The 25,376-nt window shown below is 58.0% G+C and overlaps 1 protein-coding gene across 4 annotated transcripts; it reads right to left on the bottom strand.

The window, feature by feature from the left end:
* Positions 1–24,259, bottom strand: LSS (lanosterol synthase). 4 transcript variants are annotated; one of them, XM_021679219.1, is made up of 22 exons: positions 24,203–24,259; positions 23,889–24,057; positions 23,311–23,449; positions 20,668–20,776; positions 19,646–19,767; positions 19,283–19,379; positions 17,287–17,422; positions 16,881–16,989; positions 16,178–16,296; positions 14,898–14,995; positions 14,322–14,349; positions 12,885–12,941; positions 12,149–12,220; positions 11,781–11,831; positions 11,023–11,172; positions 10,290–10,386; positions 9,334–9,439; positions 5,159–5,224; positions 4,555–4,635; positions 3,812–3,982; positions 2,674–2,838; positions 1–2,251 (listed from the first exon to the last, which is right to left on the bottom strand). In XM_021679219.1, exons 1-22 carry the CDS (start codon positions 24,214–24,216, stop codon positions 2,050–2,052), a joined length of 2,358 nt encoding a protein of 785 aa, XP_021534894.1. In that variant the 5' UTR covers positions 24,217–24,259; the 3' UTR covers positions 1–2,049. The 4 variants fall into 4 exon arrangements, with proteins under 4 accessions (XP_021534894.1, XP_021534895.1, XP_044775222.1 ...); XM_021679220.1 differs by having other exon boundaries at positions 2,760–2,838; XM_044919287.1 differs by having other exon boundaries at positions 2,760–2,838; positions 20,701–20,776.
* Positions 24,260–25,376: the final 1,117 nt, after the last annotated feature.

The following is a 25,376-nucleotide window of genomic DNA, read 5'->3' as shown; positions in this document are numbered from 1 at the left end:
TCTTTGGTTAGATTTATTCCTAGGTATCTTATGGTTTTGGGTGCAACTGTAAATGGGATCGACTCCTTAATGAGAACTTGATTTTTAATCAGGCTGAGGCACATAATTTCCCCTCAAATAACTGGAGACACACCTGCTCATCTTGAAGCAGTTACTCTTATCCCCTGAACTGATGAGGTGGTGGCCCACTGTCCAACATGGTGCCCAAGTGACAGTCTCAGAAAACTCCAGATCTGTGACTATTCCCAACATGAGATCAAACACAAGTGTGACGTGCTTCAGCCTAAGGGAAACATGTCTGTTTATTAAGGTAGCTGGCCACAGAAGTGACAACATTTTCAGTAGAAAAGCAGATTTTCATTTCTTATGTTCTGTCTAGTGATCCGGCCATGGCTGGGAGTTTCCCAGGGGCAGTGGCCACTTCGAGGAGCAGACTGTGGTAAATCACCACCTGGGTTCCTGCTGCCCCAGTGAGTGGAAAACATGGGCCAAGAAAAGAAGTGCAAGAGCAAACCCAGTAGATTTCAAAGAGATCTGAACAGTTCCTTCAGCCAAAATAAACACTCACTTAAACTGTCTGGGAAGAAGTGCTGACACTCAACAGACGTCCACTGAATACCCACTACGTGCCACACAGCACGGCAGCCAGTGGTGCCGGCAGGCCGTCTGTGTGCACACACAGCCCAGGCCTGCAGGGCTCAGAGCAGAAGCACCACCTCGGGGCAAGAGGAGGTCAGTGGAGGAACAGCTAGACCAAGGCCCAAAGCAGGTGAGCCCCAGGTAGAGTCAGGGACAGCACTCAAGGCCACGAGAGCTGCAGGGTCAAGGCCACATGGTGCAAAGTCTCAGTGAGGGTCCTCCAGGGATCTGGACAGAGAATGGCAGCAGCAGGGGGCACTCAGACATCTGGCTGTCTGATGGAGGATGGTCAGCCAAGGAAGCACAGCCAGGGGCTGCTGCCAGTCCAGGAGGTGGCACAGAGGAACAGCAGGTGGGCGGGGCACTGGGGTGGGCAAGCAGGCCAGGGCCTAGGGGCAACACCAGGCCTGGCTTTTATTCTCATCAAAGCTCCTGGTGACTTCTCACAGCCACACTCCTGGGGAAGCCCTGAGCATGTGAACCACTTGTTCTCAAAGGTCAAAGGCAAATCCAGAACCCAGGTTTTTTCAGCCTGAGCCCCAAATCCACACACATCAAACCAAACAGATTTAGAGCCAGAAGGGAACTCAGAAGTTTAGCACCGAAGAGGCATTGCCTTGGAAATCTGGCCCTCACTTGGGCTCAGAGCACATACCAGGACGTCAGGCCACCCAGCCAGCTGCACGAACTGCTCTGCTGCCCTCCCCCCACGGCAGTGCCCCACAGTGCTAACCACCAAACCACTCACGAGCCCTCGTCCCTCACCGTGCTTAGCCTCCCGCCTGCGCTCTGTCAGCACCAGACACTAGAGGCTATCAACTCAGGACAGAAGGACGCTGGCGCCCACAACGGGCAGCACCGTGAGGCAGCATGGGTGGGCCTGAGGTGTAGGGCAGGGCTGGCGGCCACGTCTGGCTCCCCTTGGAGCAGGCACAGACACTTGGCAAGTCTGGTCCCCGTTCCTTCCTGAGCCCTGGGTGCCTGGGTGAACAGGGAGGACCAGCCTCCCTCTGGGCTGTTCAGAAAAGCTGTCACATCCTTCAGCCCCACAGACAGAAGACACAGGGACAAGCCCAGCCAAGCTGGCTCCTGGGAAGCACCTGGCAGGAGACAGACAAGGCACGGTCCCCCTCTCCCAAGAACTCAGGTACTGGTCAAGAAAGCGCCCCCAGACCCACAACGAGGACGTGCGCCATGCCCAGTATTGCAGAACATGCCACGCCTCCTCCAGGGTCACGGCTCAGCTTGTTCCTTTCCTCACCTAAGCGCCGCAAGCTCTTCTAAGAACTAAACCTATCCTGAAAATCAACTATCTAAAGCTACCAGCCCCAGCCCTGCCCCAGGCCTGGCCCCCGCCCTGCAGAAGTGGGTGGTGACGGGCACTGGGCCCCTGGGCAGGGCTCCTGCAGCTCACCCAAGCTGCTCCAACGGGAACTTGCCTGACACCTGCGCCCACCACCCACCCACCTGCCAGGCGCCCTCAAGGGTGGCCGGCGAGAGCACTCTCTGGGTACAGGCGGGAGAAGCGGCCAAGGGCCCAGATGGGGAAGACGTTCCTGTAGCTCGTATAGTTGATGGCACAGGACTTGTTGAAGACTCCAGCGATGTTTTCCTGAAAGAACACAGGGAAATAAACAGAAAGGCTCAAAGGCTCCACCATGTGGCTAAGGGGCTCCCTGAATGCAAACCCCGGCCAGACAGGTGGGCAGCTCCTGGACAGCCCTGCTGCTGCCACCCTAGCTCTGGACCCCTGCCCTGCAGCAAAGCCTCCAGCCTGAGTCACCAGCTCCTCCAAGGGAGGGGGTCAGCCTTATGTGACCTTGGGACCCCATGCCTGCAGGACAGGTGAAGGCTGCTTCTGCACTCCCTGCTGAGTCAGAGCCATCAGGCAGAGCCTGAGGGTGCCCAGAACCCCCACCCCCACACCCAGCACCAGCCCTGCCTCTGAGCCAGGGCTTCATCTGCAAATATAGACCTGCTTCCGACACACGCTCTCACCGTGGTGTTTATGAATCTCAAATCCCCAAAGCTCACCAGCATGCCACAGGTGTGTGAAAACAGTCATGCAAATCGAGGTCAGTGTTGGCTGGAGCCTTGCTCCTCAGATCTCCTTGGCATACCTGGGGCCAGTCACCATTGGGGAGCTGTTTCCGAAGCAAACACCGGACTCCTCTCTCCAGGGCCTCTACGCAGGGATGCCTGGGGAAAGAGTAGGCACTGAACACAACTGCCACCACTCTCTGGAGGAGAGCGCCTCTGTGCAAGCCCAAGCTGCATCCTCACCCTCACGCAGCCAGGCGTGCACAGATGTGAAATCCGGTGTGATGACCGGACCTGCCCCGCCTGACACGCCCGCTAGGAGAGCTGGCACGACAGGCCACTACTGCACATTTTCTACCCCAAATCCCAGACACCCAGATTCCTGAGAAACGCAGAACACAGCATGTGGGGAGGTGAGCAGGCCGGGTGGGCAGCCCCCCAAACACGGCTGGGTGAGGGCTCTGCCTGCTCCAGACCTGCCCCAGTGGCCCCGGCCACCAGTCGCTGCTCTTCTGCTCACGCCAGGACAGGAGGAGGGGAATCCTCATGCCCACTACCCAGGCCCACTGGCCTTCAGGATCCTCTAAGGGCCACAGAAGTCACGTGTGCTAATCCTCACTCATCGTGCCAAGGGCTGACACACCACAAGGACTGTGGGGTCAGGAGCGGTGGAAGGCACACTGCCCTAGGGGTCCCCACACACTCGGCTGCTCCTGTTCACACTGATGTAGCCTAACTTTGGGGGATTTTAGGAAGATTCCCCAAACAACCCCGAAGCCAACAGGGCAGCACAGACCGGGATACCGTGCGCGTCTGCGTGTGCCCGTACACACGTGTGGAGGCAGCAGGGCCCAAAGAGAGCGGCTGCAGGGACCTGCCTCACCGCACCCTGTGGATACGGGCCTCCTCTCTCCCTTGCTGACACTTCGGGTGGTCTTCTTCTCAAAGGCGAGCCTCTGTGCAGGAAGCCCGCGTTTGGGAAGACCTGTGCCCTTGCCCTCTGCACACTTCACCTCCTCCCATCCCTGCTCAGAGCTCAGCTGCCCACACCCCACCCGAACTGCCTGCTCGAGGCTCAGTGTCCTTCCTCTTCTCAACCCCACTACCCGGGGATGGGTCCCACAGCCCCCACCTGACAGCCATCAGCCCCATCAGGGCCCAGCACGTGTTGTGGATCTGGGACGTGGCACTCTGCACATAACACCGCTGCTCACAGGACTCGAACTCCTCCCCCCAGCCTCCATCCACCATCTGCCTGGAGAGCAGGAAGTCGCAGGCCTGGGAGACCGCCGCACACACAGCCCTGCAGAGACCAGTAAGATGGGAGACACTACCACTCCAGGGAGGCCCCAGGACAGATCACCCACTGGCCAGGCCTCCCTGGGGCATGGGGGGGAGTACAGTGCACTCCAGGCCCACCCACCATGTGATGTGAAGGGCACAGGGACACCTTCCTCCCAGATACAGTGAAAAGCTCTGTGGCTGCAGATACTGCGCTGGCATGACCACCCCCCACCCGAAACACCCAGCACAAAGCAGAGCTGGGTGAGGTGGCTGGGGACAGCTCAGACCTGAGGCCACCTCCCTTCTCTCAACCCAGCCCAGAGGGGGTCCCACTGGGGGTGGTGGCCAGGTGAGCCCAGAGGGTTCCTCCACATACAAGCTACTAGCCGGAAGCTTCCCAGAGCAGTGAGGCAAGGTCTCAGCTCAGTGTCTTTACTAGGCCACTGTCGGCTCATGAGCCAGGAATCTCACTGATTAGAAAAACACAAAATACGCCCCAAATCCAACATCAAAGGAAAAGACACCCCACCCCCAGCAGAGCGTCCTGCTGAGAAGAGCCCCACCCCACCAGGGGCAGGTGCCCTCACTCACCCACTGCGGTAAGTCTGCCCCATGCAGGCGAAAGCTTCTAGCCCAAACCAGGTGCCGTAGGTGAAGCAAACCCCCCAGGAGCTGGAGGAAGACAAAGGAGAGCCTCAGCCTTTCAGTCTCTTCAGAAGGGTGTCGAAAACAACAGGAATTCTGCCAGACTTGTGAGAACTGGTTCCATCGTGGGGTCGGGGAAGCTGACGTTATTTTCAAGAAAACCATCCACATGGCCTTCGGCAAGCCACCAACTGTGCCTCAAGCTTTAAGGCTAAGCACAACAGACCTGCCCGGCCTGGCCCTCACAGGATGTAAGCCCTGGTCCACACCCAGAGGAGGGAGTAATCACGGACACGGACCAGGCCCCAAGCCACGGAGCCCTTCCCACCCACACACTCGGCCAAACTGCTTCGGCAACTACTGAGCAAGCACCACCGGGATGAGGCCAGGCGCTCAGACCCGAACAAGGTCCACCAGCACTCTGTTGCTGGCAGCCTCACTCCCACAGACTTCTGGTGTGGCACAAGGACAGAAGTGAGCATCCCAGGGGCACACTGAGAGCAGAGCCCTCCCAAGCCCAGGCACGCCCGCACGCCAGGAGCTCACCTACCCTTCCCAGGAGCCGTCAGCCCGCTGCTTCTGCCGACAGAACTCCAGGCCCTGCTTGAGCGTCTCCCTGGAACGCAGGAGGTGCTGACAAACTCTGCGGGGAGACGGCAGCCCGCCTACCCCGGTTCCTCCCATCCCACCGCCTCAGACGGACGAGCATGGTTTCCCATAAAAAGAGGTAAAAAGATGCCAACAGTCAGGAGAAGAAACACAAAGGTCAGAGAGAAAGGCATGAGAGGACACGGGAGGGAGAAGCAAAGTCGTGGTGAGAAGAAAGCAGCGCAGGGACACAAGCTTGAGGAAGAAAATTTTAAAAAGAAATAAAAAACCAGGCAGGAGGAAAGTGGAAGTCAGCGACACGCCCACAATAGCAGCAGCTACAGACAGAATCTGTTTCACCACAATCACGTCAGCGACACAAGCTTGAGGAAGAAAATTTTAAAAAGAAATAAAAAACCAGACAGAAGATGAGAGATCCACCCTAAGTCTAACTGGTTCTCTGAAAAGGCTGGAGTGGAGGTACAAAGGCAGCCTCCGAGGTGATCCCCAAGAGCCTCACCTGCACACACCCGCCCCCATGACAGCCCCCCCCCGGGACTTGTTTCCAAACAACAGACTGCAGCCAAGTTGACAGGACATCAAGTTTTATTTACTCATTTGAGAGCGAGAGAGAGAGCGCACCAGCAGAGGGCAGAGGGAGAGGCAGAGGGAGAAGCAGGCTCCCCACCGAGCAGGGAGCCCGACGCGGGGCTGGATCCCAGGACCCCGGGATCGTGACCTGAGCCAAAGGCAGACGCTTGACCATCTGAGCCCCCCAGGCGCCCCGAGGAATGCTTTTTACTATTTATAGTATTTTGAGAGCTTTCCTGTAAGTTTGAAATGAAGAAGAATTTCAAGTCAAGCCGAGTACCTAGCTACCTTAAACTTTATCTCTAAAATTCCCAGATAAATTTAACAATTTAGTATCACAAATTAATACATCTATTTAAAGATTAAACGCTTCTGTTCAAACTGTCTAGAGCTTTCCATGGTACTAGCACTCACCCTGTGCTTCCCACACTGTTGCCCCCCACCTTGGGCAGGGCGGCCCGGGCCAATGGGTGACGTGACTGGACCAGGACCACACCACCTGGAAAGGGCAAGGGCAGTGGGTCTCCCCACACAGGCTGTCCCCAGAATCACTGTGGCTCCAGGGAAAAATAATGGTCCCAGACAAAGATCTACTAAAACAACACTCACTAAGGTTAAAATAGGGAAAAGCTGGAAATGAAAATTTAGAAATAACCAAGAGACCACTAAAACAACAAAATACCTGCAACCACTGTGACTCCTGCAAGAGAATGCGACCTGACAGGGGACAGCGTCCCCTGCCCTCAGACAGCTCAGCAGCACAGACTGAGCCAGCCCCACAGGACCCACGGCAATGTGGGATCAAGCAGTCCTAACAGGTTCCTCCCTGCGGACAAGAGCGACTTGCTTCTGCATTCTCCAAGTCTCCTCCAAGAAGCACACTTCATTATAAACTTCCTAAAATGATGATCCATTAAGGGAAAAGGTCAACTGCATGACAGTCACCGCGGACAAGCTGTGCCCAGAGGAAGGGACCACAGCTTATGCTGCGGCTCAGCACAGGGCACACGGACCCCCCGGCCCTCGTGAGCGAAGGGCGACAAAACACAGTGCCCCCAAGTGGCTGCACCGCCTGCCCGAACAGAAGGAAACCAGCAAAACACAACCAGAAAATCCTCCGATTGCTTGTAAGTAAAGCCACATACTCCCTAAGTAACTCCTGGCCAGAGAAGAACTCACGACAGAAACAAAGTAATTTTAACTGAATGATACACCGAGACTTAACGCAGACGTAAGCTAAGCACATTTAAAAAGAAAGCCTGAAAATCATTTAAGTGTCTAATTAGAAAAATAAATAAAGTAGATATAATAGAGCAAAAATTGATAAAACCAAAAACAAACACATCAAAAAAATAAACAAACGTATACCATGATAGAATCAAAGACTGAAGATGGTTTCTTTGAAAAGCCTGGTAAGACCAACAAGCTCCTGGGGCGCCTGGGTGGCTCAGTCGTTGGGCGTCTGCCTTCGGCTCAGGTCATGATCCCGGGGTCCTGGGATCGAGCCCCGCGTCAGGTTCCCAGCTCATCAGGGAGTCTGCTTCTCCCTCTCCCACTCCCCCCTGCTCATGTGCATGCTCTCTAATAAATAAATAAATAAATAAATAATCTTAAGAAAGGGAAGGAAAGGAAGACTAACAAGAGACCCAGGCGCCAACGTCGGGAAGGAAATGAGGACTCAGTGGGGACGGAGCTGCTGTTCAGGACACTGCAGGCAGCTCTGTGCAGATCCACATAAAATGGAGCTGATGTGGGACAATCCCAAAACTGATACAAACACGAAGAAAAGGAAATCTATACGGTCCTAGAACAAGTAAAACTGAACCTGTAATTAAAAATTTAACACCTTCCCTCAAAGGAAACTCCAGGCCCAAATGGAGCCTCCAAACACTTGAGGCAGAAATAGCGCGAATTCTCACAAACTCTTCCAGAGAATCTAAAAAGAAAATATACTTCCCAGCTCCTCCTACGAGTCCTGCATCACTTTCACAGGAGAGCCTGAGCCTGAAAAGGACACTGTAAGGGAAACCACTCCATAACCACAGTTGTAAAAATCCCTTAAAAATACTTTTCAAACTGAATCCAGCAATATCTAAAAAGGAAAAGCACGCTATGACCAAGCTGAGTTTATACCAGCTTTGCCGTGAAGCGTGAAACGAGATCACACTGGGGTGAAGGGGAACCCACAGGGGTGCACGAGTGTACCCCATAACACAGTGAGTCCACTCCTAAGCACAGGTCCTCAAGAAATGGGTACCCTGGGCCCCAAAAGCACAGTGTGTTCACAGCAGGATGATTCAGAGGGACCAACTGAAAGACCCCTGAGGATCCAAGACAAACCGATGGATAAATAAAGTATGCCATCTGCACTCCACAGACATGCTGACAGCAAAGGAGAGGGTGGGCTTGCTGCTCCGCGACCACCTGGCTGGGCCTCATGAGCACCAAGTGAATGGAGAAAGCCAGACCCACGAGTCCCGCCGTGGGATCCCCCAAGTATAGGATCACAGCCACCTGAGGAGAACCAGAAGGGGAGCTTCTGGTAAGATCTATGTGCCCGCTGGGGTCACACGGGTGTGTCCACTTCATGATAATTCATCAGGCACCACACATAAGATCTGTGCATCTCTCTCTACGCGTGCCAGACGTCAACAGGACAGGCTTATTTAAAAACCACCGTTTATGTGGACACAGGTGCAGTTGGGAATATAGATCTTTTTTACCAATATTAAGATGTGAAAAATAACTGATTTTTGTGTTACAGCTGTGATACTCTGAGCCCTTAGTACACATATTTGATGTAGAATTGACCTAGGAGGGGCACCTGGGTGGCTCAGATGGTTAAGCATCTGCCTTCGGCTCAGGTCATGATCCCGGGGTCCTGGGATCGAGTCCCACATCGGGCTCCCTGCTCTTTGGGAGCCTGCTTCTCCCTCTGCCTCTCTCTCTCTCTCTCATGAATAAATAAATAAAATCTTTAAAAAAAAAAAAAAAGAATTGACCTAGGAACAACATGGACTTGAACTTCGAAGGTCCACTGATAAGCGTATTTTTCCCGATAAATATGGTATAGTACTGTAAGTGTACTTTCTCTTCCTTATCATTTTCTTTAATGTTTCCTTTTCTCCAGCTTACTTTACTGTAAGAATACAATATATAAAAAATACAACATACAAATATGTGTTCATCAACTGCCTATGTCATTGGAAAGACTTCCAGTCAACAGTAGGCTATTAATAGTTAGGATTTCAGGGAATCCAAAGTTATATGCAGACTTTCAACTGTGTGGGGGTTTGGCATCCCTAACCCGTGAGTTGTTCAAGGGTCTACTGTACTTCGAGGCATACAACTGGATTCAGCAACACTGGAAATCCCTTCCGTCATTAAATGAGTTTTATTCCAGAGTCCCCTCCCTGCAGTGAGCCACCCACCCCAGCAACCACGTGCTCTCCGTGTCCACTGTGGCAGCGTCCCAGCTCCTGGCTCCTGAACAGGTAGCACTCGTGGCTCAGTGACCAAACAACCCTGTGCCAAGGCCACCCTTACCTGATCTCCCCGGCCCTGTGGTCTGGGAAACGCTCATGGAAAAGCTTCAGTGCCTGCATCACGGCCGAGGTGCACTCCACATATGTGTAGTCAATCATGATGTCCCCTGAGAGAGGGAAGGAAGGATCAACACATACATGAGTTTCATCTTGTCACCCAATTTGGCAACTCACGCCAAACCACGAAGAATGAGAGCGCCATAACATGCAGAGCCTACACGGGACAGCAAGAGCCTGATCATCCTCCAGAGGAAACAAGGAAAGGGTTCCCAGTGACTGGTCCAGGAGACATGGCCACCAGGTGGGAGGGTGGCTGGCATTACACAGCGACCTGGAGACCCGTATCTGGCTGTAGGACATTTGGGCCAGTGGGAGAGTGAAGGAGAGAGGTACAGGGCAGAGCCACACCCCAGCCCAACTAGACCACATTTAACAGTTACGGAAGTGAGACAGACCGGAAAGCAGGGGTCCAGGGGCATGCGAGGGCAGCACTCAGGGAAAGAGGCCGCCCTGGCAGACTAGAACCGTCGGACACAGCAGGGAGGACACAGGGCCAGTGCGTCCCCACCGACACCTCCCTGCAATGTGCCTGGGCTCTGTGAAGAGCACCCAGGACACAGGATGGTCTCCACAGAGGATAGAGCACACAGCAAGAGCCAGCCCAGGCTCGAGCCAGAAAGCCAGGTGTGAATCCCACTGACTCCTCCACCAACCTCAGAAACAAAACCACAGCTTCTCCATCCACACCCACGGGCACTATGGCCACCTTCCGAGGTGAGAAGCACAGCCTACTCCAGGGCTTAGGGGTGCTCCTTAAAGGGTCCACAGTCATTTGCAGAACCTTTGCTGGCGCTGCTCCCAGCCTGGGGAAACAACTCAGGGCTCTGGTTGGCGAATCCATCTCACAGCAGGCAGGGTCCCCGGGTTTGTGTACCACCTGGCTGGCCAACCACTCACCAAAGACCTCCGAGGGGTTCAGCAGCTCCAGCAAGTGCCCCCCACGCTTAGTCTCATAGGTGGCAAACCCTCCATCAGAATTTCTCATGTTCAGCAACTAAAACCAGAGAGAGGACATCCTGAGAGTTCACCCATGCACTTGAGCATGAGGGGGAAGCCCACAAGCTGTAGTGGACCTTTCTAGAAACACCCAAGGCTAAGACCCATGGGGCAGGGATAGGGAACGGGGAGCCAGTTCTCACATTAAACTGAGACCCTCAGTGCCTAGAGCAGTGGGCAACAACTTTATCAAGCAGGTGCTCCACGAGTGACCATCTGGGACCCTGGCATGCACTTGCTTATCCATTTATAAGTCACATGTATACTGCCAAGCTATATGACCTCCGTTGTAAAACATGCACAGAAACTGGGTGTCCTGAAAGGATTCTGTACAAACACAAACAGAAGTTCTCGTTTTCTCTTCAGATACCCAGTGGAGAATGCCAGCCCTCCCTGGCGAGTAGCCAGATCCACGAGCCTCCAGGAGGACTCATGGTTTCCCCAAACACAGATACCACCAGAGGATGCGCCCCTCTGGGCTTGCAGTCTGACCCCGGGGGTTTGCAGAGACCAAAGCCGTGGGAAGCGCAGCTCACATGCGGCGCTAAGCGGACCTGAGGGTGTGTGGTGGGGCAGTCCGGGCCTCCGGCGTGCACAGTGCCCCGTGACCAGAGCCCCCTGCCCGGAGCCTCACCACAGCAACAGCATCATAGAGCCGCTCTCGCGCGACGTGCTTGATGACAAAGGGACACTTTTCCTGCAGGAGAAGGATGGACTTCAAGGCCTCCGCTGTGCAGTCGGCAACAATCCAGCCACAGTCCAGCGTGCTGAAGGGAAAGCCTCCCTGCAAAGCGTGGGGCCTGTCATGGCCAGCGTGGAGGGCTGAGCCCGCACCCTGGTCGTCAGGACCCCCCCAAGGTGAGAGCACCCTCCCTCAGCGGTGCAGAGGCCTGGCCCCCACAGAGGCGCAGCTGCGGCTCCACGCCACACACACGCGGACGGGCCTCCCAACCCGCTGTGAGAAGGCGCACACTCTGTGTCCACACTCCCACACACCCAGAGGAGCTGCCCTCCGCCCTCTGCAGCAGCCCCGTCACCGGAACACCCGTCTGTGTTCCGACAGAACGCGGCCTCTGCTCTCTGCACGTACTGCCGTCTAAAAGCACCTCTGAGCGCACGTGTGTGTGCATGCGTGTGCGTGTGTGCGTGCGTGTGCACGTGTGTGCGCGTGCACAGTACCGGACACGGCCACGTGAGGAAGCCCCTTACGGCTCAGCCACCTCATATACCCATCTCCCCAGCCAGGGAAACCTCGGATGTGTTGCCGGAACACCACGCCGTGTGTCTGTGAGAGCAGGAAGGCCCAGGAGGCCGAGGGAAGAGCCCACTCAGAGGGCAAAGCATAGCCGACCAGGGCCCAGGCCTGGGGGCAAACAGGGCTGGCTGTGGTACCTTGCTCATCTGGCGGTAGTACTTCTGGTAGTCCGGGGGGCTGTCTGGGACCTGGGCAGCGTCCAAGAGGCACATGTGGAAAGCAGAGGAGGTCCCAGTCACACCGGGGCCGGCAGGGTCTGGTGCGGAACATGCAAGGACCCGTAGCCGCTGCCCGACGGCCCTCTCAACCGTCCGAGCCGAAGGCCCCTTCAAGGCAGCACCCCTGTGGCCCGGGGCGCACAGCCCCATCCACTGCTGCAGAAACGTGCCCAGGCACCACCCTGAGGTGGAGAGGGCGGGCAGGGGTGCCAAGGCGGAGGTGAGGAGGCGGCACCCCTGCCTGTGGGGAGCCCCAGCAGCCCAGGCACAGGCAGATTTTGCCTCACCTGTGAGATCCGGAGAAACTCATGTGCCTGCTGCAGGGAAGACGAAAACTCAGGCCTGTGTTGTGCCCCTGCCTGGAAGAGACAACAGAGGCTGAGCCGCTTGGTGGCAAAGCCTGCACAGCTGAACTGGTCCCCAAACAATCCTGGTGACGTCTTGCCACCACTGGGAAACAGGAGCAAACCCACCCGAGTCTCAGGCTCTTCCGTTTCTGCTGACAAGTCAGGAAGATGTGATGGAGAAATGAAGGAGACAGAAAGGAGTCCACACCACACCCGGCCCGGCCTGGCCTGTGTCCAGAGGACCCCGGCCCCATCAAAGGCAGACCCCCGTGTGGCCCAGACCCCTTCTCAAGGCTCTCCAGAATGTCACCACCCTCAGTCCCACCAGCACAAAAACACATTCTGATTTCTCTCCAGCACGTGCTGAGAGGTATCCATGATAAGCAGTCTGAGTGTTGTGAAAAGCCTAGAGCCCACTCCCCCTGCTAGAAGCTTCCTGCCCTGTCTCCCCAGGAACAGATCTTACAAGGCTCCCTGCTCCTGAAGCCTCCCAGCCGGCCCACCACCCAAAGCTGCTGGGCAAGACCGCTGCCTCAGTGGGACCATCGCCAGAGGCCTCGGAGCCCAGGTGAGCCAAGAGTCAGGGTCTGCAACTGCCATGTCCGCACTGGAAGCAGCAGTGGACACCCGGGAAGGTCAACTAGAGGCTGAAGAACAAGGAGGCAGAGCCACGTACCTCTAGCAGAGCCTGAATGGCAAATGAGGTGTCCCACACCTGCGAGCCGTTGGTGCCCTGCACACAAGGACCAGCCGTTAGAGCAGCGCAGCTCCCCCGACCCACCCACCATCGCCCAGGATCTGACAGGCACCTGGGGAGCCAAGGAGAAGTCTGGGGGCTCCCAACAGCTCCTGCAAAGAGGTGGGAGCCCAGCCAACTCCTGACCCCAGGCCCCATGCTCTGTGCACCCCTCAAAGCCCATGAGGGCAGGAGAGGGGCTGTTCCTGCAGGCAGGTGAGGGTTGGGCAGCCCCACCCGCCTTCACCAGGCCACCAGCCAGGACAGAACCCTCTCGGGGCACTTCCAGGATCTGGACGACCGCTGCCTGTGACTAGAAACATCCCCTCCCATCTGAGTATGCCTGGAGGTGGTGGCGCCTGGCTGAGGCCTCAACGGAGCTGGGAAGGCCCTCTTCAAATCCCACCCTAGGAGCCTAGTTCAACAGTCAACACTCTGGTCCCACGAGAATGCCAGTGGCCAAATCACACTGAAACAGAGATAGGGACACTCAGATAATAGGGACAGGGCTGGCAACACCAGAGCCCAGACCAACTGACAGTCCTGAGGGGGCATCAGAAACCATGGCCTTGCGGGACAATACGCAGGAAGGACACCTGCCACCAGGAAAGCCTCAGGGTCTACCCTCCAGCTGCAGGAAACAGAGGGCACAGAGGAAACAACCAGGCAGATCCAGAAGGTGGGTGCTCTAAGGAACCAACCGCCCAGGAAGAAGGGCGCCCGGACCACTGGACAAAAGTGGCTCTGAGGACCAGCCACCTGGCTCAAACCCGGATGCCAACCAGTGTGCCCCCAAACCACCTGAGGGACTGTCATCAAGCCTGCAAGGCGCTGACACAGCACAGCCCTTCTGTAGGAACAAATCAGCTTGGGCACTGAAGGATCCGACCACCTCCCCCTCTTCTTGGCAGGTGGGAGTCAGGGGGCCGGGAGTAAGGCAAGGACGCCGAGGTGAACTCTGCGCTAGACGGTGCTGGGTCCATGTGTACGTGTCCTAAAGGGCCAGTGGCCCATCTGATCCAAGAACACTGCTGGAGGCTCCACATTTCCACACTGAGCCGACTGGTGACCCAAACCTCGCATTCTGGCATCCTGTACGATCCCGTTAGCACGGCCCTCCTCACTCAAGTCCGACGTGCCTGACTCAGCGCTAAGTCAAAAGCCCGCACAGGATCACACTGCTGCTGAAAGGGAAACGACCCTGGGGCCTGTCGGCATCCCTGCCACTGGCTGTCCCCTCAGACGCAGGACTGGGGATACTTGCAGCTGCTCAGCACATGCTGCCAGAACCCACTGGGAGGAGCAGTTATCTTAACAAACCCAAAGAGCAGCAATGGTTGGTAAGGAAGCAAGTGGCCGTGGCCTTGTAGCCTTTACCTGCATTTTCATGCCATCGAGGCCCAGCCTGTGAGGACGAGAAAAGCCCAGGTCAGGGAGTAGAGGGCAAAGAGCTGAAGTCAGGGGGCCACCCAGAGCCCGGCTCACCCCACTTACGGCAGCAGGCCCACAGGACCACCAGAGGGAAGAGGGCCCCCTCGAATGCAGGACTCCCCACCATGGGACACCATGGGACACACCCACCCACCACGGTTGCACCGCAATCAGTGACTGATCAGTTGTCCTGGTCAGGGAGGCCTTCCTGACATTCACCGGAACCTGCCCCTTCTGCCCACAGGCTTCCAAGTTCTACCTTCCAAAACCACCAGAAGTGCCCGCTACGTGGCAGATCTTTCAACTCAAAGATAACCCTCACCATCTTCCACAAACCCTGAAATTCCTCGTTCCAGGCGTTACTCCAGACCCCAAAGCACCCTTGCCAGGATGCTGAGATACGGGATCCTGTCACCTGCCACTGTGCCCAGGGAGGTCACCACGCATGTCTGCCCTTGGCTCTCAGTCACACGTAACAGGAACCTAGTGACAGTGACCAGCCAGGCCCTTCCCACGACTCACCAGAGGTAATCAGGAATCCTAGAGATGTGCTCCTGGAAGGCGGCGGAGGCTGGCCCATCCACGTACCAGCGCACAAGCATGTTGATGGTTTTCGAGATCTGTGGGAGACACGGCCCTATGGGGACCCTGCTCCAGGCCCGCAGCAGCTCCTGAGCACGAGGACTATAGCCCAAACACCGGGCCCCCAGCACCACCTCACTTTGGGCCAGGCCTTCCCCCCTAAGCCCTGAGAGCCAGAGACCAAGCCAGAGTTGTACCCCAGAAAGGGAGGCAGGAAAGGCCTGAGGCATGTGCAGAGAGAAGGCAGGGCATCCTGTGAGAGACAACGTGAGCCGAGCCAGCTGGCGAGCAAGCACAGTCACCAGGAGGGCTGGGGGCCCCACACGGGGCCCCTGGTGGGCATGTGGGGTGTGCCGTGTCCTACATGCCTCAGATGGCTGACAGGGAACAGCAAGGCCTGAGGAGAGGCAGAGAGACAAGAGCTGTGGAGCAGGGACTGCTTTAGAATGCTCTGAAGGCCCAAACCTCGCACTCTGGCATCTCGTTAAGATCCCACTGGCACTGCCCTTCTCACTCAAGTCAGATGCGCTTTACTCAGCGCTAAGTCGAAAGCCCACACGGGATCACACGCTGCGGAAAGGGAAATGACTCACGGCTCCAAGCCCCACAGAACACCAGCGAGCAGGGTCGGGAGTGGAGCTGCGTGGTATGGCAACTGGACTGACTCAGAAAGGCCCAAAACAACAGTCTTCTGTAGCTGTCACCCCACAGCTGAGAGGCAGCCCCCCCAACCCTGCGCTCTACAGTGTGTCCACGCCGGGCCTCTGCCAGGCCCCAGAGCCTCACGATGCAAAGCCAGGTCGGGAGCCCAGAGGCTCAGAGGTGAGAGCTCGGAGTCACCAGGCTCAGCAGGAACCGGGGCTGGAGCCCAAGCACCCCAGCACTCTAAACCCCACAAGGCAAGGGCAGACAGCGAGTTCTGTGGGGAGATGGTCAACGGAGGAAAAGCATCCCTCCCAACTGCCCAGAAAGATCTTGAGAGGTGGCCCAAGGAGCAGCATTCCAAGCACACCAGGTGGTGGGCAGGGAAGGGAGTGCTAAGTGCAGGAGGAACACAGGGCACAGAACGGGGGTCCCGTCTGCCAGGCTCTGGTGGGAGACCTCACCTCCAGGAAGACCCCCACTCCCAGCTCCAGAGACTGGCCTCGAGAGGGCCTCCCGCCCCAGCTTCTTACGCTACACAGGGTGGGGTACAGACACAGGGCAGTGGGAGCACTGACCGGGCCAATGCTGATGCACTTGGAGAAGCGGTCATCTGCTGTGATGTGCTCATACAGCTTCTGGATGGCCCGCTGCCGTAGGCTGGTGCTGTGGTGGCGTTCATACAGGTTGAGTAGTGCTGCAGGGGCGAAGTCATCAGTACAGGACAGCACCTGGGCCCTTCCCTACCCCGTCTTCCCCACCGGCTCTCCCTGACATCCTAGTGTGCTGCCCTGCCCTGCCCCTAGTGCCTTGTTTCCTGAATGGAAATCCAGCCGGGGTGCAGCTCAGCATTGACTGAGGCAGGGTCCCAGCTCCCACCGTGGGGCCCAGCACAGAAGACGTGAGCAAGGGGGTGCATGAGCAAGGGAACATGACCCTTCCACACGCTGCACCCCTGCTGGCCTCCTAGCCACCAGGCTTCCTGCAGGGAGACGGGCCTACACCGGGCCCCACGGAGGCCTGCACCTTCTCCCCTAAGGGAAGGAACGAGCATGCCCTCCAGGCCTGCAGCTCCCAAACCTCCTGTCCAGGAGCCCCAGCCCCAGGCTTGCTCCAGGGGCAAAGACAGAGCAGACCCACTGGACACGAAGCACACACGGCTGCCCCCCTCGTCACCACAGGGCCCAAACGACAGGTGGTGAGAAAGGGGAGAAGACTCAGCATCACTTGAGGTGCCAGCCAAGTCCTGGGAGGCCCGCCAGCCCGTCAGCAAGCACCCACCATACACCACGCGGAGCAGCCAGCTGTGCGGTGTGTACAGCTCATCAGGGGCCACGCTGCTCCTGTGTGCCGGCCACTCGATGCTGGCGTAGTCCTCCACGTACAGCTCCTGGGGGCAGCAGCACCTCAGCACCCTCCTCGCCCGCTGCCTCCCCAAGCACACACCCTAATGAATATCCTGCACCCCGAGACTCCTCTCGGGACCTGCTTCCCCGCGTGGACTCTGCTTCCAGGGCCCTGAGCCCGTCCCACCGCACAAGCCCCTCTGGGCGGTCACTTAGGATCCGGGAAGGCGCCGCCCTCACGACTTGGAACTCAGCTCTGCACAGTCCCAGGCCAGCAGGCATGCACAGTCGGACCTGAGGGTGACCCCCCAGCCTGGGGGTCCCTGCCCAGGAGCCCTTACCTGGCGGAGGCTCCGGACCAGCGGGTCCTCCTTAGCGCTCAGCCGGGTGGCATAGCAGTAGCTCATGGGTAGGTAGACCTGTCGGCAGTGGCACCAGAGCGTGGAGGGGTGGGCAGGGACCCAGTCGGGAAACAGCCTGCGGAACAGCACGTCAGCGGAAGGGCCCGGCCCCTGCCAGCACCACCCGCGCAGCCCCGCCCAAGCTGGCATGGCCACCGGCACGCAGCGGCCACGCTCCTGTGGGGTGCCGACGGGCACAGGCCTCACGAGTGACAACCACTCCCCCTGGTTCAGCTGCAACACACCCAGAGCCAGGAAGCTTGACTTCTAAACTTCCAGGACCGTCTGTGGGCTTCGCAGCTGGGACAAAGGTACCAGAGTAACGTAAAATGCTCATAATGGAGAAACAGGGTGAAGGGCCTACGGGAACATTCTGGACTATCTTTGCAAACTTTCTCGAAATTGGAAACTATTCCAAAATAAAAAATTTATCTAAAACCCTTCAGAATTGGCACATCTCAAGGACTGAGGCTTTGAGGGGTATCTCCGCCAACACGTTTTTGCCCAGACATTTAGCCTGACCTTAGCATACACGGCTCCACCAGCTTCCCGGGTGGGTGGGTACCTGGGGTTATTTTCCCACTTTCCCTTCGAGCCTCCTGTCCTCATGTGTGAGGGGCACGGGCAGGCCAGTCATGAGCTGGGCAGGTACCCACCACTCCCACCAACTCTGGCCTCAGGCCACTACACTCACTCTCCAGGGCTCCCCCACTCACTTTAAAGGGCATATTTTACAGCTTCTCTGCAGCTGGAGGGAGACCAGAGATCCTGAGCCCTGAGCACACTTTCACCCTCTAACACACCCCTCCAAAAGCACTCCAGGAAAGACCAGCTGTGCCCTCCCGGACCAGCACTGACTGCCAGGACCACCATGTAAGGGCACAGACAACAGCGCCCTGACACACCCTCCTGGCACCTGCTCAGCGTCTTCCGCTGCCCACTCCTTACACACCGGACAGGTCCACGGTGCCCCTGGCAAGCTGCCAGTGAGGAACACAGGGATGGCCCCAGAACACCTCCCCGCCTCCTCCCAAGCCCCCCTCCCACCACTTCACCTCACCACCCTCTGCCCCCGTCACCACCCCTCAAGGCTGCAGAGGTTGGTCCCTCGACCCTGGCATCAGAACCCTTCACCTAATACGACCTCCACCGAGGTCGTCTAACACAACAGCCCCCCAACCTCCCTGACAGCTCCCTGGGGGGCCACGACATTGCTGACAGGGCTCCAGGGAGCCAGCAGGGGCTCTACCCAAGCTCGACCAGGACCAGCAGTCTCACCTCCTGAAGGTGACACTGGGGGATTTACATGCATATGCATGTTTTCTGGGGAGACAAAGTGCTAAGACACTGGTTAGAAGTATCACACAATAAGGAATTAGCGTTGATCCCGCTGAGTATTTAAACAGCACTGTGATTCTATTAACAAGGAAATTCTTCTCTTTCAAAGATACACACCGAAGTGCTCACAGTTGACGTATGACGTCTGGGATTAACTTTCTCATTCACCGGCAGGAAGATAAGGAACAGAGAAAAGCACAGCACACCCCAGTGCTGAGGCTGGCAAGAGCTGCACGGCCTACTGCCCTCTTGTTTCTGCTTCCACAGAGGCTCAAGACATCCACAATGACAAGACACAGCACAGCCTTCGGCAACAACGCCAGAGCTTCACACTCCCCACACCAGCGGTTCCCCCAGCCTGGCGGGGCCCCACTCACCTGCCACACGGCCCAAGCCCCCAGTGCCTCCCTCCTTCCTACCCAGCTGGGGTCTGCAGGACTCAGCCAAGCAGGGCCTCCACCAGGAGCCTAATGCGGCCTCACACCACAGAATGGACCGCCCCTCATCTGCGTAACAGGCAGCGAGTGACCCAGGGCCCGCCAGCCCACTCAGGAAGGCACCGGCAGCCCAGGCACAAATCACAGAAGGGCAAGCATACCACATCTCCGGGAACAGAGTGTTGAGGCCCTCCCAGCTGTACACGTTCAGGACCGCCAGCCAGAACTTCCCCCAGGAAGGGATGACCGCAGCACCACCTACGGAAAAGAGAAGTCCCGTATCATCTGCCTTACTGTAAAGATCAGCTCCTCAGGAATCATATGCGCCCCCCCTTCTTGCACGAACTGAAAACAGTGCTAAGGATCCTCCAACCCCAGGTGAGAAGTAGGCTCCAGAGCCCAACAGCACAGCTGCTGCGTGGAACCAGCGGCTTCACCAGAATAAGTGAGTCCAGCCCCAAGAGAGACATTCACAGCCTCTACCTGCAGGAAGGAGCACCCAGGACATGCTGTGCAAGGAGTACCTTTCTTGTGAAGAATGTTCCGGGCTCGGACCAAGTCAGGATCGTCAGGCCCGACACCCAGAATTCTCAGAGACACATAGTTGAGTGCAGTCCCAAACACCGTGGACTTGTCCTCCACATGCCTTGGGGAGTAGGAGATAGGATAAGAGAATGCCATATTTCGTTACTTCTAAGAAATTAAGCAAGACTTTCTGCGAAATTTCCTGAGAAAAATAAAAAATGCTAAAATATCTTTCACTGACATAACATGACAACATAAGAAACACCCAGAACTGCCATTCTCCAATAAGAATCCATGTACCTCCCATAACTGATCAGTTCCAAAACTGCCTGTGCAGGATCTGCCTGCCTCCTCTTACTTCCCACACCTGAATCAACATCAGTCCCAGGCTGTGACCCAATTCAGGCTCCTTCATCACTACAGTGCACAGAACAAGCTCTAGAGGTGACAAATTGAGGCCCACAGCCCCCATCAAGGGGCAAACAGAGGCTGGGATGTCCTCCAAGAATTCTGATGGAGAACCCCTCTGGCGTGGATTTAGCTCGCTAGGAGGAACCCCAGCCCTCGGTGTAGAACAAGAGGTACCAGAGCCCATGACCAGGGTGGGCAGGCAGCTGACCCCCCTGAGGGAAGGCCCTGCTCCCAGAGTGAGCTATGTGTCAGAAAGGCACACTGAGAATTGGGGAGGGGCACCTGGCCCCCTGGCTCCACCTGCTGCCATCCCAGAGTCAAGAACTTCCTTCTGCCTTAGTGATGACAGCCAGATGGCTTTCTGTGGGGTGTGAGTCATAAAGCCCAGTTACAACACAAGCTGTAAAACCAAGGCCCAGAGTGTGCGGCCACCTATCCCGAGAACCCTAGGACACCAGGGTCCAGCTGGTACACAGCACCCAGCCAGTCTCCCTCCCACCCACCCCAGGTCCATAGTAGCTCCACTCACCCTACTCTTGACAGGCGTATGTCCTACATAAGAACATGTGTGCACATGCATGTACATATGTGCAGTAACAAAACGACTCACAGGCCCCAGCCGCCATCCGGGAGCTGCACCGACCGCAGGTACCGCACCATCTCTTCTCTATATCCCGCTGGCAAAGGGATCTGGGCCACATAGCACGTGATCAGGAGGCCTATGTGGCAGAAAAGATGTTCCTCACTGGGAGCAGGCACTCAGCACAGCTAAGCCCAGGTCTCCTTCCTCCCACCCTACAGGGAGCTGACCCAGTGGTCTCGTTTTCACGGAAACGAGCCTGAGAAGGCTATTCCTCCCAGCCTCGTCAGGGACTTTGGGCGTGGGGCCCCAGGGAACAGCAACAACATGGGGTGTGCAAAGCCCTCCCAGCCACTCTAGGCTCCCTCAGTACTGTCCACACCTGCTGGAAAAGAAACACCAAATGGCTCTCCCCTGGATAGGATAAGATTTATGACTTATGTTTTTCTGTTTTATAGGTTTTTTTCCTAGCAAATATCACTTTGCAAATGGGGGAGATGGCCAACGGCCAATAAATATTATCCACAAAAAAGAAACTTCCCAGCCTAGCCCTCCTGAATATGTTGCTCACAGGCCACCCCCAACCCCAACCCCTTCCTCCCCCAGCCACATGCCTGTGGTGCCCTGCAAGGGAGGTGAGGGGTGTGTGTGTCTTGGGGTAGGCCCCAGCCAAAACGCACCATGGACACATGCCTGACTCTGGCTCAGAGGCATCAGAAACCCTGGAAGACACACTCACACAGAGACACACCCTGGAAGAAGGGCAGCTAGGTTTGGAGATGCTGCAGAGGTTCACAGAAAAAAATCATCCCAACTCAAGCCCATCTCTTTTCATTATAGTCATGATGCTGTCAAGACAAAGAAACACACATGGGCAAGAAACAGAGCCAGTGTCTTCCCATTTTACAGGCAAGAAAACTGAGGCACAGACCCCAAGTCGTGGGGCAGGGGCTGGAGCCCAGGGGTTTGGACAACAGAGTCAGGGCTCACCACAGTGATGCATATATGTGCACATATGACCAAATCCGACTCCCCACATCACATATGAGGCAGCCAAGGCACAGTGAGGTCCTGCCACCTTGCCCAGGGTCAGAGCAGGCCAATGCCATGTCACTGCCTTCCCATAAAGACCCATGGGAATAGTCAATGCCACATGAACCACACTCAATGGGGAACTGTCTATACAGAATCATGGCCCCCAGGAGCATTTTCCAAATTAAAGCAGGAAAAGGAAGGACCGGTCAAAGCTTGGCCAGCCATGGAAAAACCCTGTGCAGTACCTCTGAACAGACCAGTGTCAACCTGAGGAAGACGGTCTATCCAGAGTTCAAAATGGGGAAGGGAAAGCCCCAGCCTGCAGCCTGCACCGGGGAGGAAGCCCAGCAGGCGGGGTCCAGAGCTGCAGCAGCAAGCACGAAACAATGCAGCTGTCCCCGGTGCTGTGCATGTATGACTTAGCCTGATTCTCATCATCCCCATGTCACCGGGGAGGTGCTGGAGACTCAGTGAAGTCCTGTCACCTTGCCCGGAGCAGGCAAATGCAGTGTCACTGCCTCCCTATGAGGATCTCTGACAATAGTCTCAATAGGCTCCAGGTGAGGCCAAAGGGAAGCAAGAGCCCCTTAAGGACAGGCCCATAGGTCCCTGAACAAGAAGATACAATGCTGTACAGCCCAGGGGAGACAAAAGCATGATGGATTCCCAAAGCTCCTTCCCACTAGGAGAAAAGAGTCCTTCTACATAAATTCATAGAAGGGAATTTCTCACCTTACACAGCTGAGTATTTAGTGAAACATTCTCAGAACATAATGGCTTTAGCTAGCCAAACCAGTTCAGTACCCAGGAGGCCCAAATGCCATCCTCCTAGGACTCACCAACTGAACCTGCAGGTTCCCTGCCTGAGCTCCCTCAGCCACCCCTTCAAGGTTAAGTTCATACACGCAAGCTGCCCAAAGAAGACGTAAAGATCCCACCCATCCGGGCGCCTGGCTGGCTCAGTCAGTTGGTAGAGCACGCAACTCTGATCTTGGAGTTGTGGGTTTGAGCCCCACACTGGGTCGTAGAGATTACTTAAAAATAAAATCTTGGGCGCCTGGGTGGCTCAGTCGTTGGGCGTCTGCCTTCCGCTCAGGTCATGATCCCAGGGTCCTGGGATAGAGCCCCGCATCGGGCTCCCCACTCGGCGCGAGGCCTGCTTCTCCCCCTCCCACTCCCCCTGCCTGTGTTCCCTCTCTCACTGTGTCTCTCTCTGTCAAACAAATAAATAAAATCTTTAAAAAAAATAAAAAATAAAAAATAAAATCTTAAAAAAAAAAAGGACCCCACCCATCACCCGCCCATCTCTGACATCTTTACAGAGGCTAGGTCCTCCCCCTGGAGTGCGTCCGCCTCTCTGTACTGGGGCTCAAGAGCCGCCCCTCCCCTGCCCCCACAAGAGCACCCCCGGCTTCCCTTTTGAGAACACCGGGCTCCCATCGCCCAGCACCAACACCAGGACGACACAGGCACGGGGCAACCCTCCAGAGACCTTTCACAAACAAGCTCCCGGGTTTTCACCTGCTTATTCACACATCATTCACCACGGGCCTGAGCTGGGCCTGACCCAGGCCTGGCCAGGGCCTCAACGATGCCGCAGGCTGGCCTCACCGACAAGCCGGGGCAGCAGCCACCTACCTGGCAGGAGGAAGAGCGGGCCGCCATAATCACCCGCCCAGTGCCCATCCTCAGCCTGCAGCCCCACGTAAAACATCATCCCGTTCAGAGCCCCTCCACGGGCTGTGTCGGCTCTGGGCAGGTCCCTGGAGTAACTCCCCTGCCAAGGAGAGAAGAGAGGGGAGCCCAGGGGTCTGAGGCCAGGCCAGGAGCCCGCATCACTGACAGCCCACGCCACAGCAATGAAGCCCAGTTACTTGCAAGCTTCACGCGTTTCCCTCCGAAGTCTGTAAGTGCCGCTCAACAAAGAGAAGGAAGGTTCTACGTTCTCCGGGTCCCGTCACCTACTTCCAAACTTCTTCACACCCTCTCGCAGGCGCCCACGCGTGGGGGGTGCGCGCCGCGGCGGGCCCCGCGCCAACCCCTTCCAGCGCGCACTCCCCCGCGGCTGCACTCCTCGCAGGGAGGGCACCGGACCGAGAGCGCCACTTCGGAGACCACAGCGGGTTCGCACGCATCACCTAGCGAGGTCACGGCCGCTCGACGCAAGCTCCCTCCCGCCCTCGCCACCCCGCGCCGGGTCCCCGCGCCGCACTTACGGGGTCCAGTCCCAGGGAGTGCGCCTCCAGCGCCGTCTGCCCGCGGCCGGGGTCCTCCTCCCCCGCCAAGTACGTCCACGTCTGCCTGCCCCGCTCGCTGCGCAGGCGCCAGCGGCTGAGGTCGGTGGCGGGCTCCGTCTTGTAGGGGCCCCCTCGGCGACGCAGGCACCTGGGAGCGAGGGCGCTCGGCTGAGCCGCCGCGCTCCCTTCCTCCAGCCCACGGGCAGGCGCCGTCGCACGCAGCTCAGAGGAAGAGCTCCGGGCGCCCCCGACGCGCCCTCCCTTCTCGGGGGTCCCGGGACGCGGGGACTCACGTGCCCTCCGTCATGACCGCTACCGCGCCGCACGACGCCCGCCGCCCGCGCCACGGCTCGGGGCTCTGGCCCCAGACCCGGGTCCCCGCCCGCTCGCCTCGGCGGACCCCGCGGGGCGCGGTGGGCCGATGCTCCTGCAGCCAATCAGAACGCCGCGAAGGTGGGCCCAGGGCGCGCTCGGCCGCCTCAGTGGTCGAGAGCCGGACGGCCCAGCGCGATGAGGGCGGGGCCTGGGCGGGGTCTGAGCGGGGCGGGGCCGGGCTGGGGGCGAGGACCGGGCGGGGCCGTGGCCAGGGGCGGGGCCGGGGCGGGGCCTGCAGTCACGCCGGGAGCCCGCGTCGGCCCCGGCGCGACGTAAGGCGACGCGCGGAGGCGGCGGGCAGCGCGCCCGGGGCGGGCGGGCAGGGGCGCCGTGGGAGGGAGGCGCGGGCGGGGGGAGCCTGCGCCCTGGCGGAGGCCGGGTGGCTGGAGGTGAGTGCGCGAGGGGAAGACGGTGGCCTGCAGGTGGGGGCGCCGCGGGGCAGTGGGGGGGGGAAGCTTCCTCGGAGGAGGAGGGACGGTGGCGGGGGCCGACAGGAGAGGCTCCTCGGGAGGCCGAGCCCCCGCGGCCCCGGGGCGGGGAGGGCCGCTCAGGGGTGCCCGGAGTTTGGGGGCCCAGGATAAGTGGAACGTGAGAGGTCTTGACCGCGAAGGGAAGAGAGAAGGGCGGAGACCGAGGCCGAGCTTGGAAGGGACGGCGGGCGCGGGGGCAGCGGGGACCCGGGCTGAGGGGCGAGCTGGGAGCCCTGGTGCAGGAAGCGGTGCCCACACGGACACGGGGGGCACTGGGGCCGGGGGCCCGCAGGCTGCGGGTGCTCCGGGGGAGTGTGGTGCGCCCGTCCCCCCCGGCGTTAATGGCACGCGGGGACTGTAGGTGGTCAGTAAAGGCCGCTTGCCGCTTCCTGCCCTCGTCCAGAAGCCGCAGACGGTGACACGGCAGTAAGATGATGTCAGATACCAGCCTTGCACAGACACGCCCGACACGTGCCATCGAGAGCGCGACGCTGATCCCGCGCCAAGCCGGACGATCTCTCAGGCTCTGGCCCGCCGCAGCCTCCCTCCCGGCCACAGAGCTGCCCCACGGGCACCGTGCAGCGAGTGCGGCCGAGAGGACGCCCACCAGGCTGCAGGTGGC

The sequence above is a fragment of the Neomonachus schauinslandi genome, chromosome 1, assembly GCF_002201575.2.
Source record: "Neomonachus schauinslandi chromosome 1, ASM220157v2, whole genome shotgun sequence".
Classification (NCBI taxonomy): domain Eukaryota; kingdom Metazoa; phylum Chordata; class Mammalia; order Carnivora; family Phocidae; genus Neomonachus; species Neomonachus schauinslandi.
Note: the sequence above shows the minus strand (reverse complement) of the source record. Positions and strands in the feature narration are given on the sequence as shown.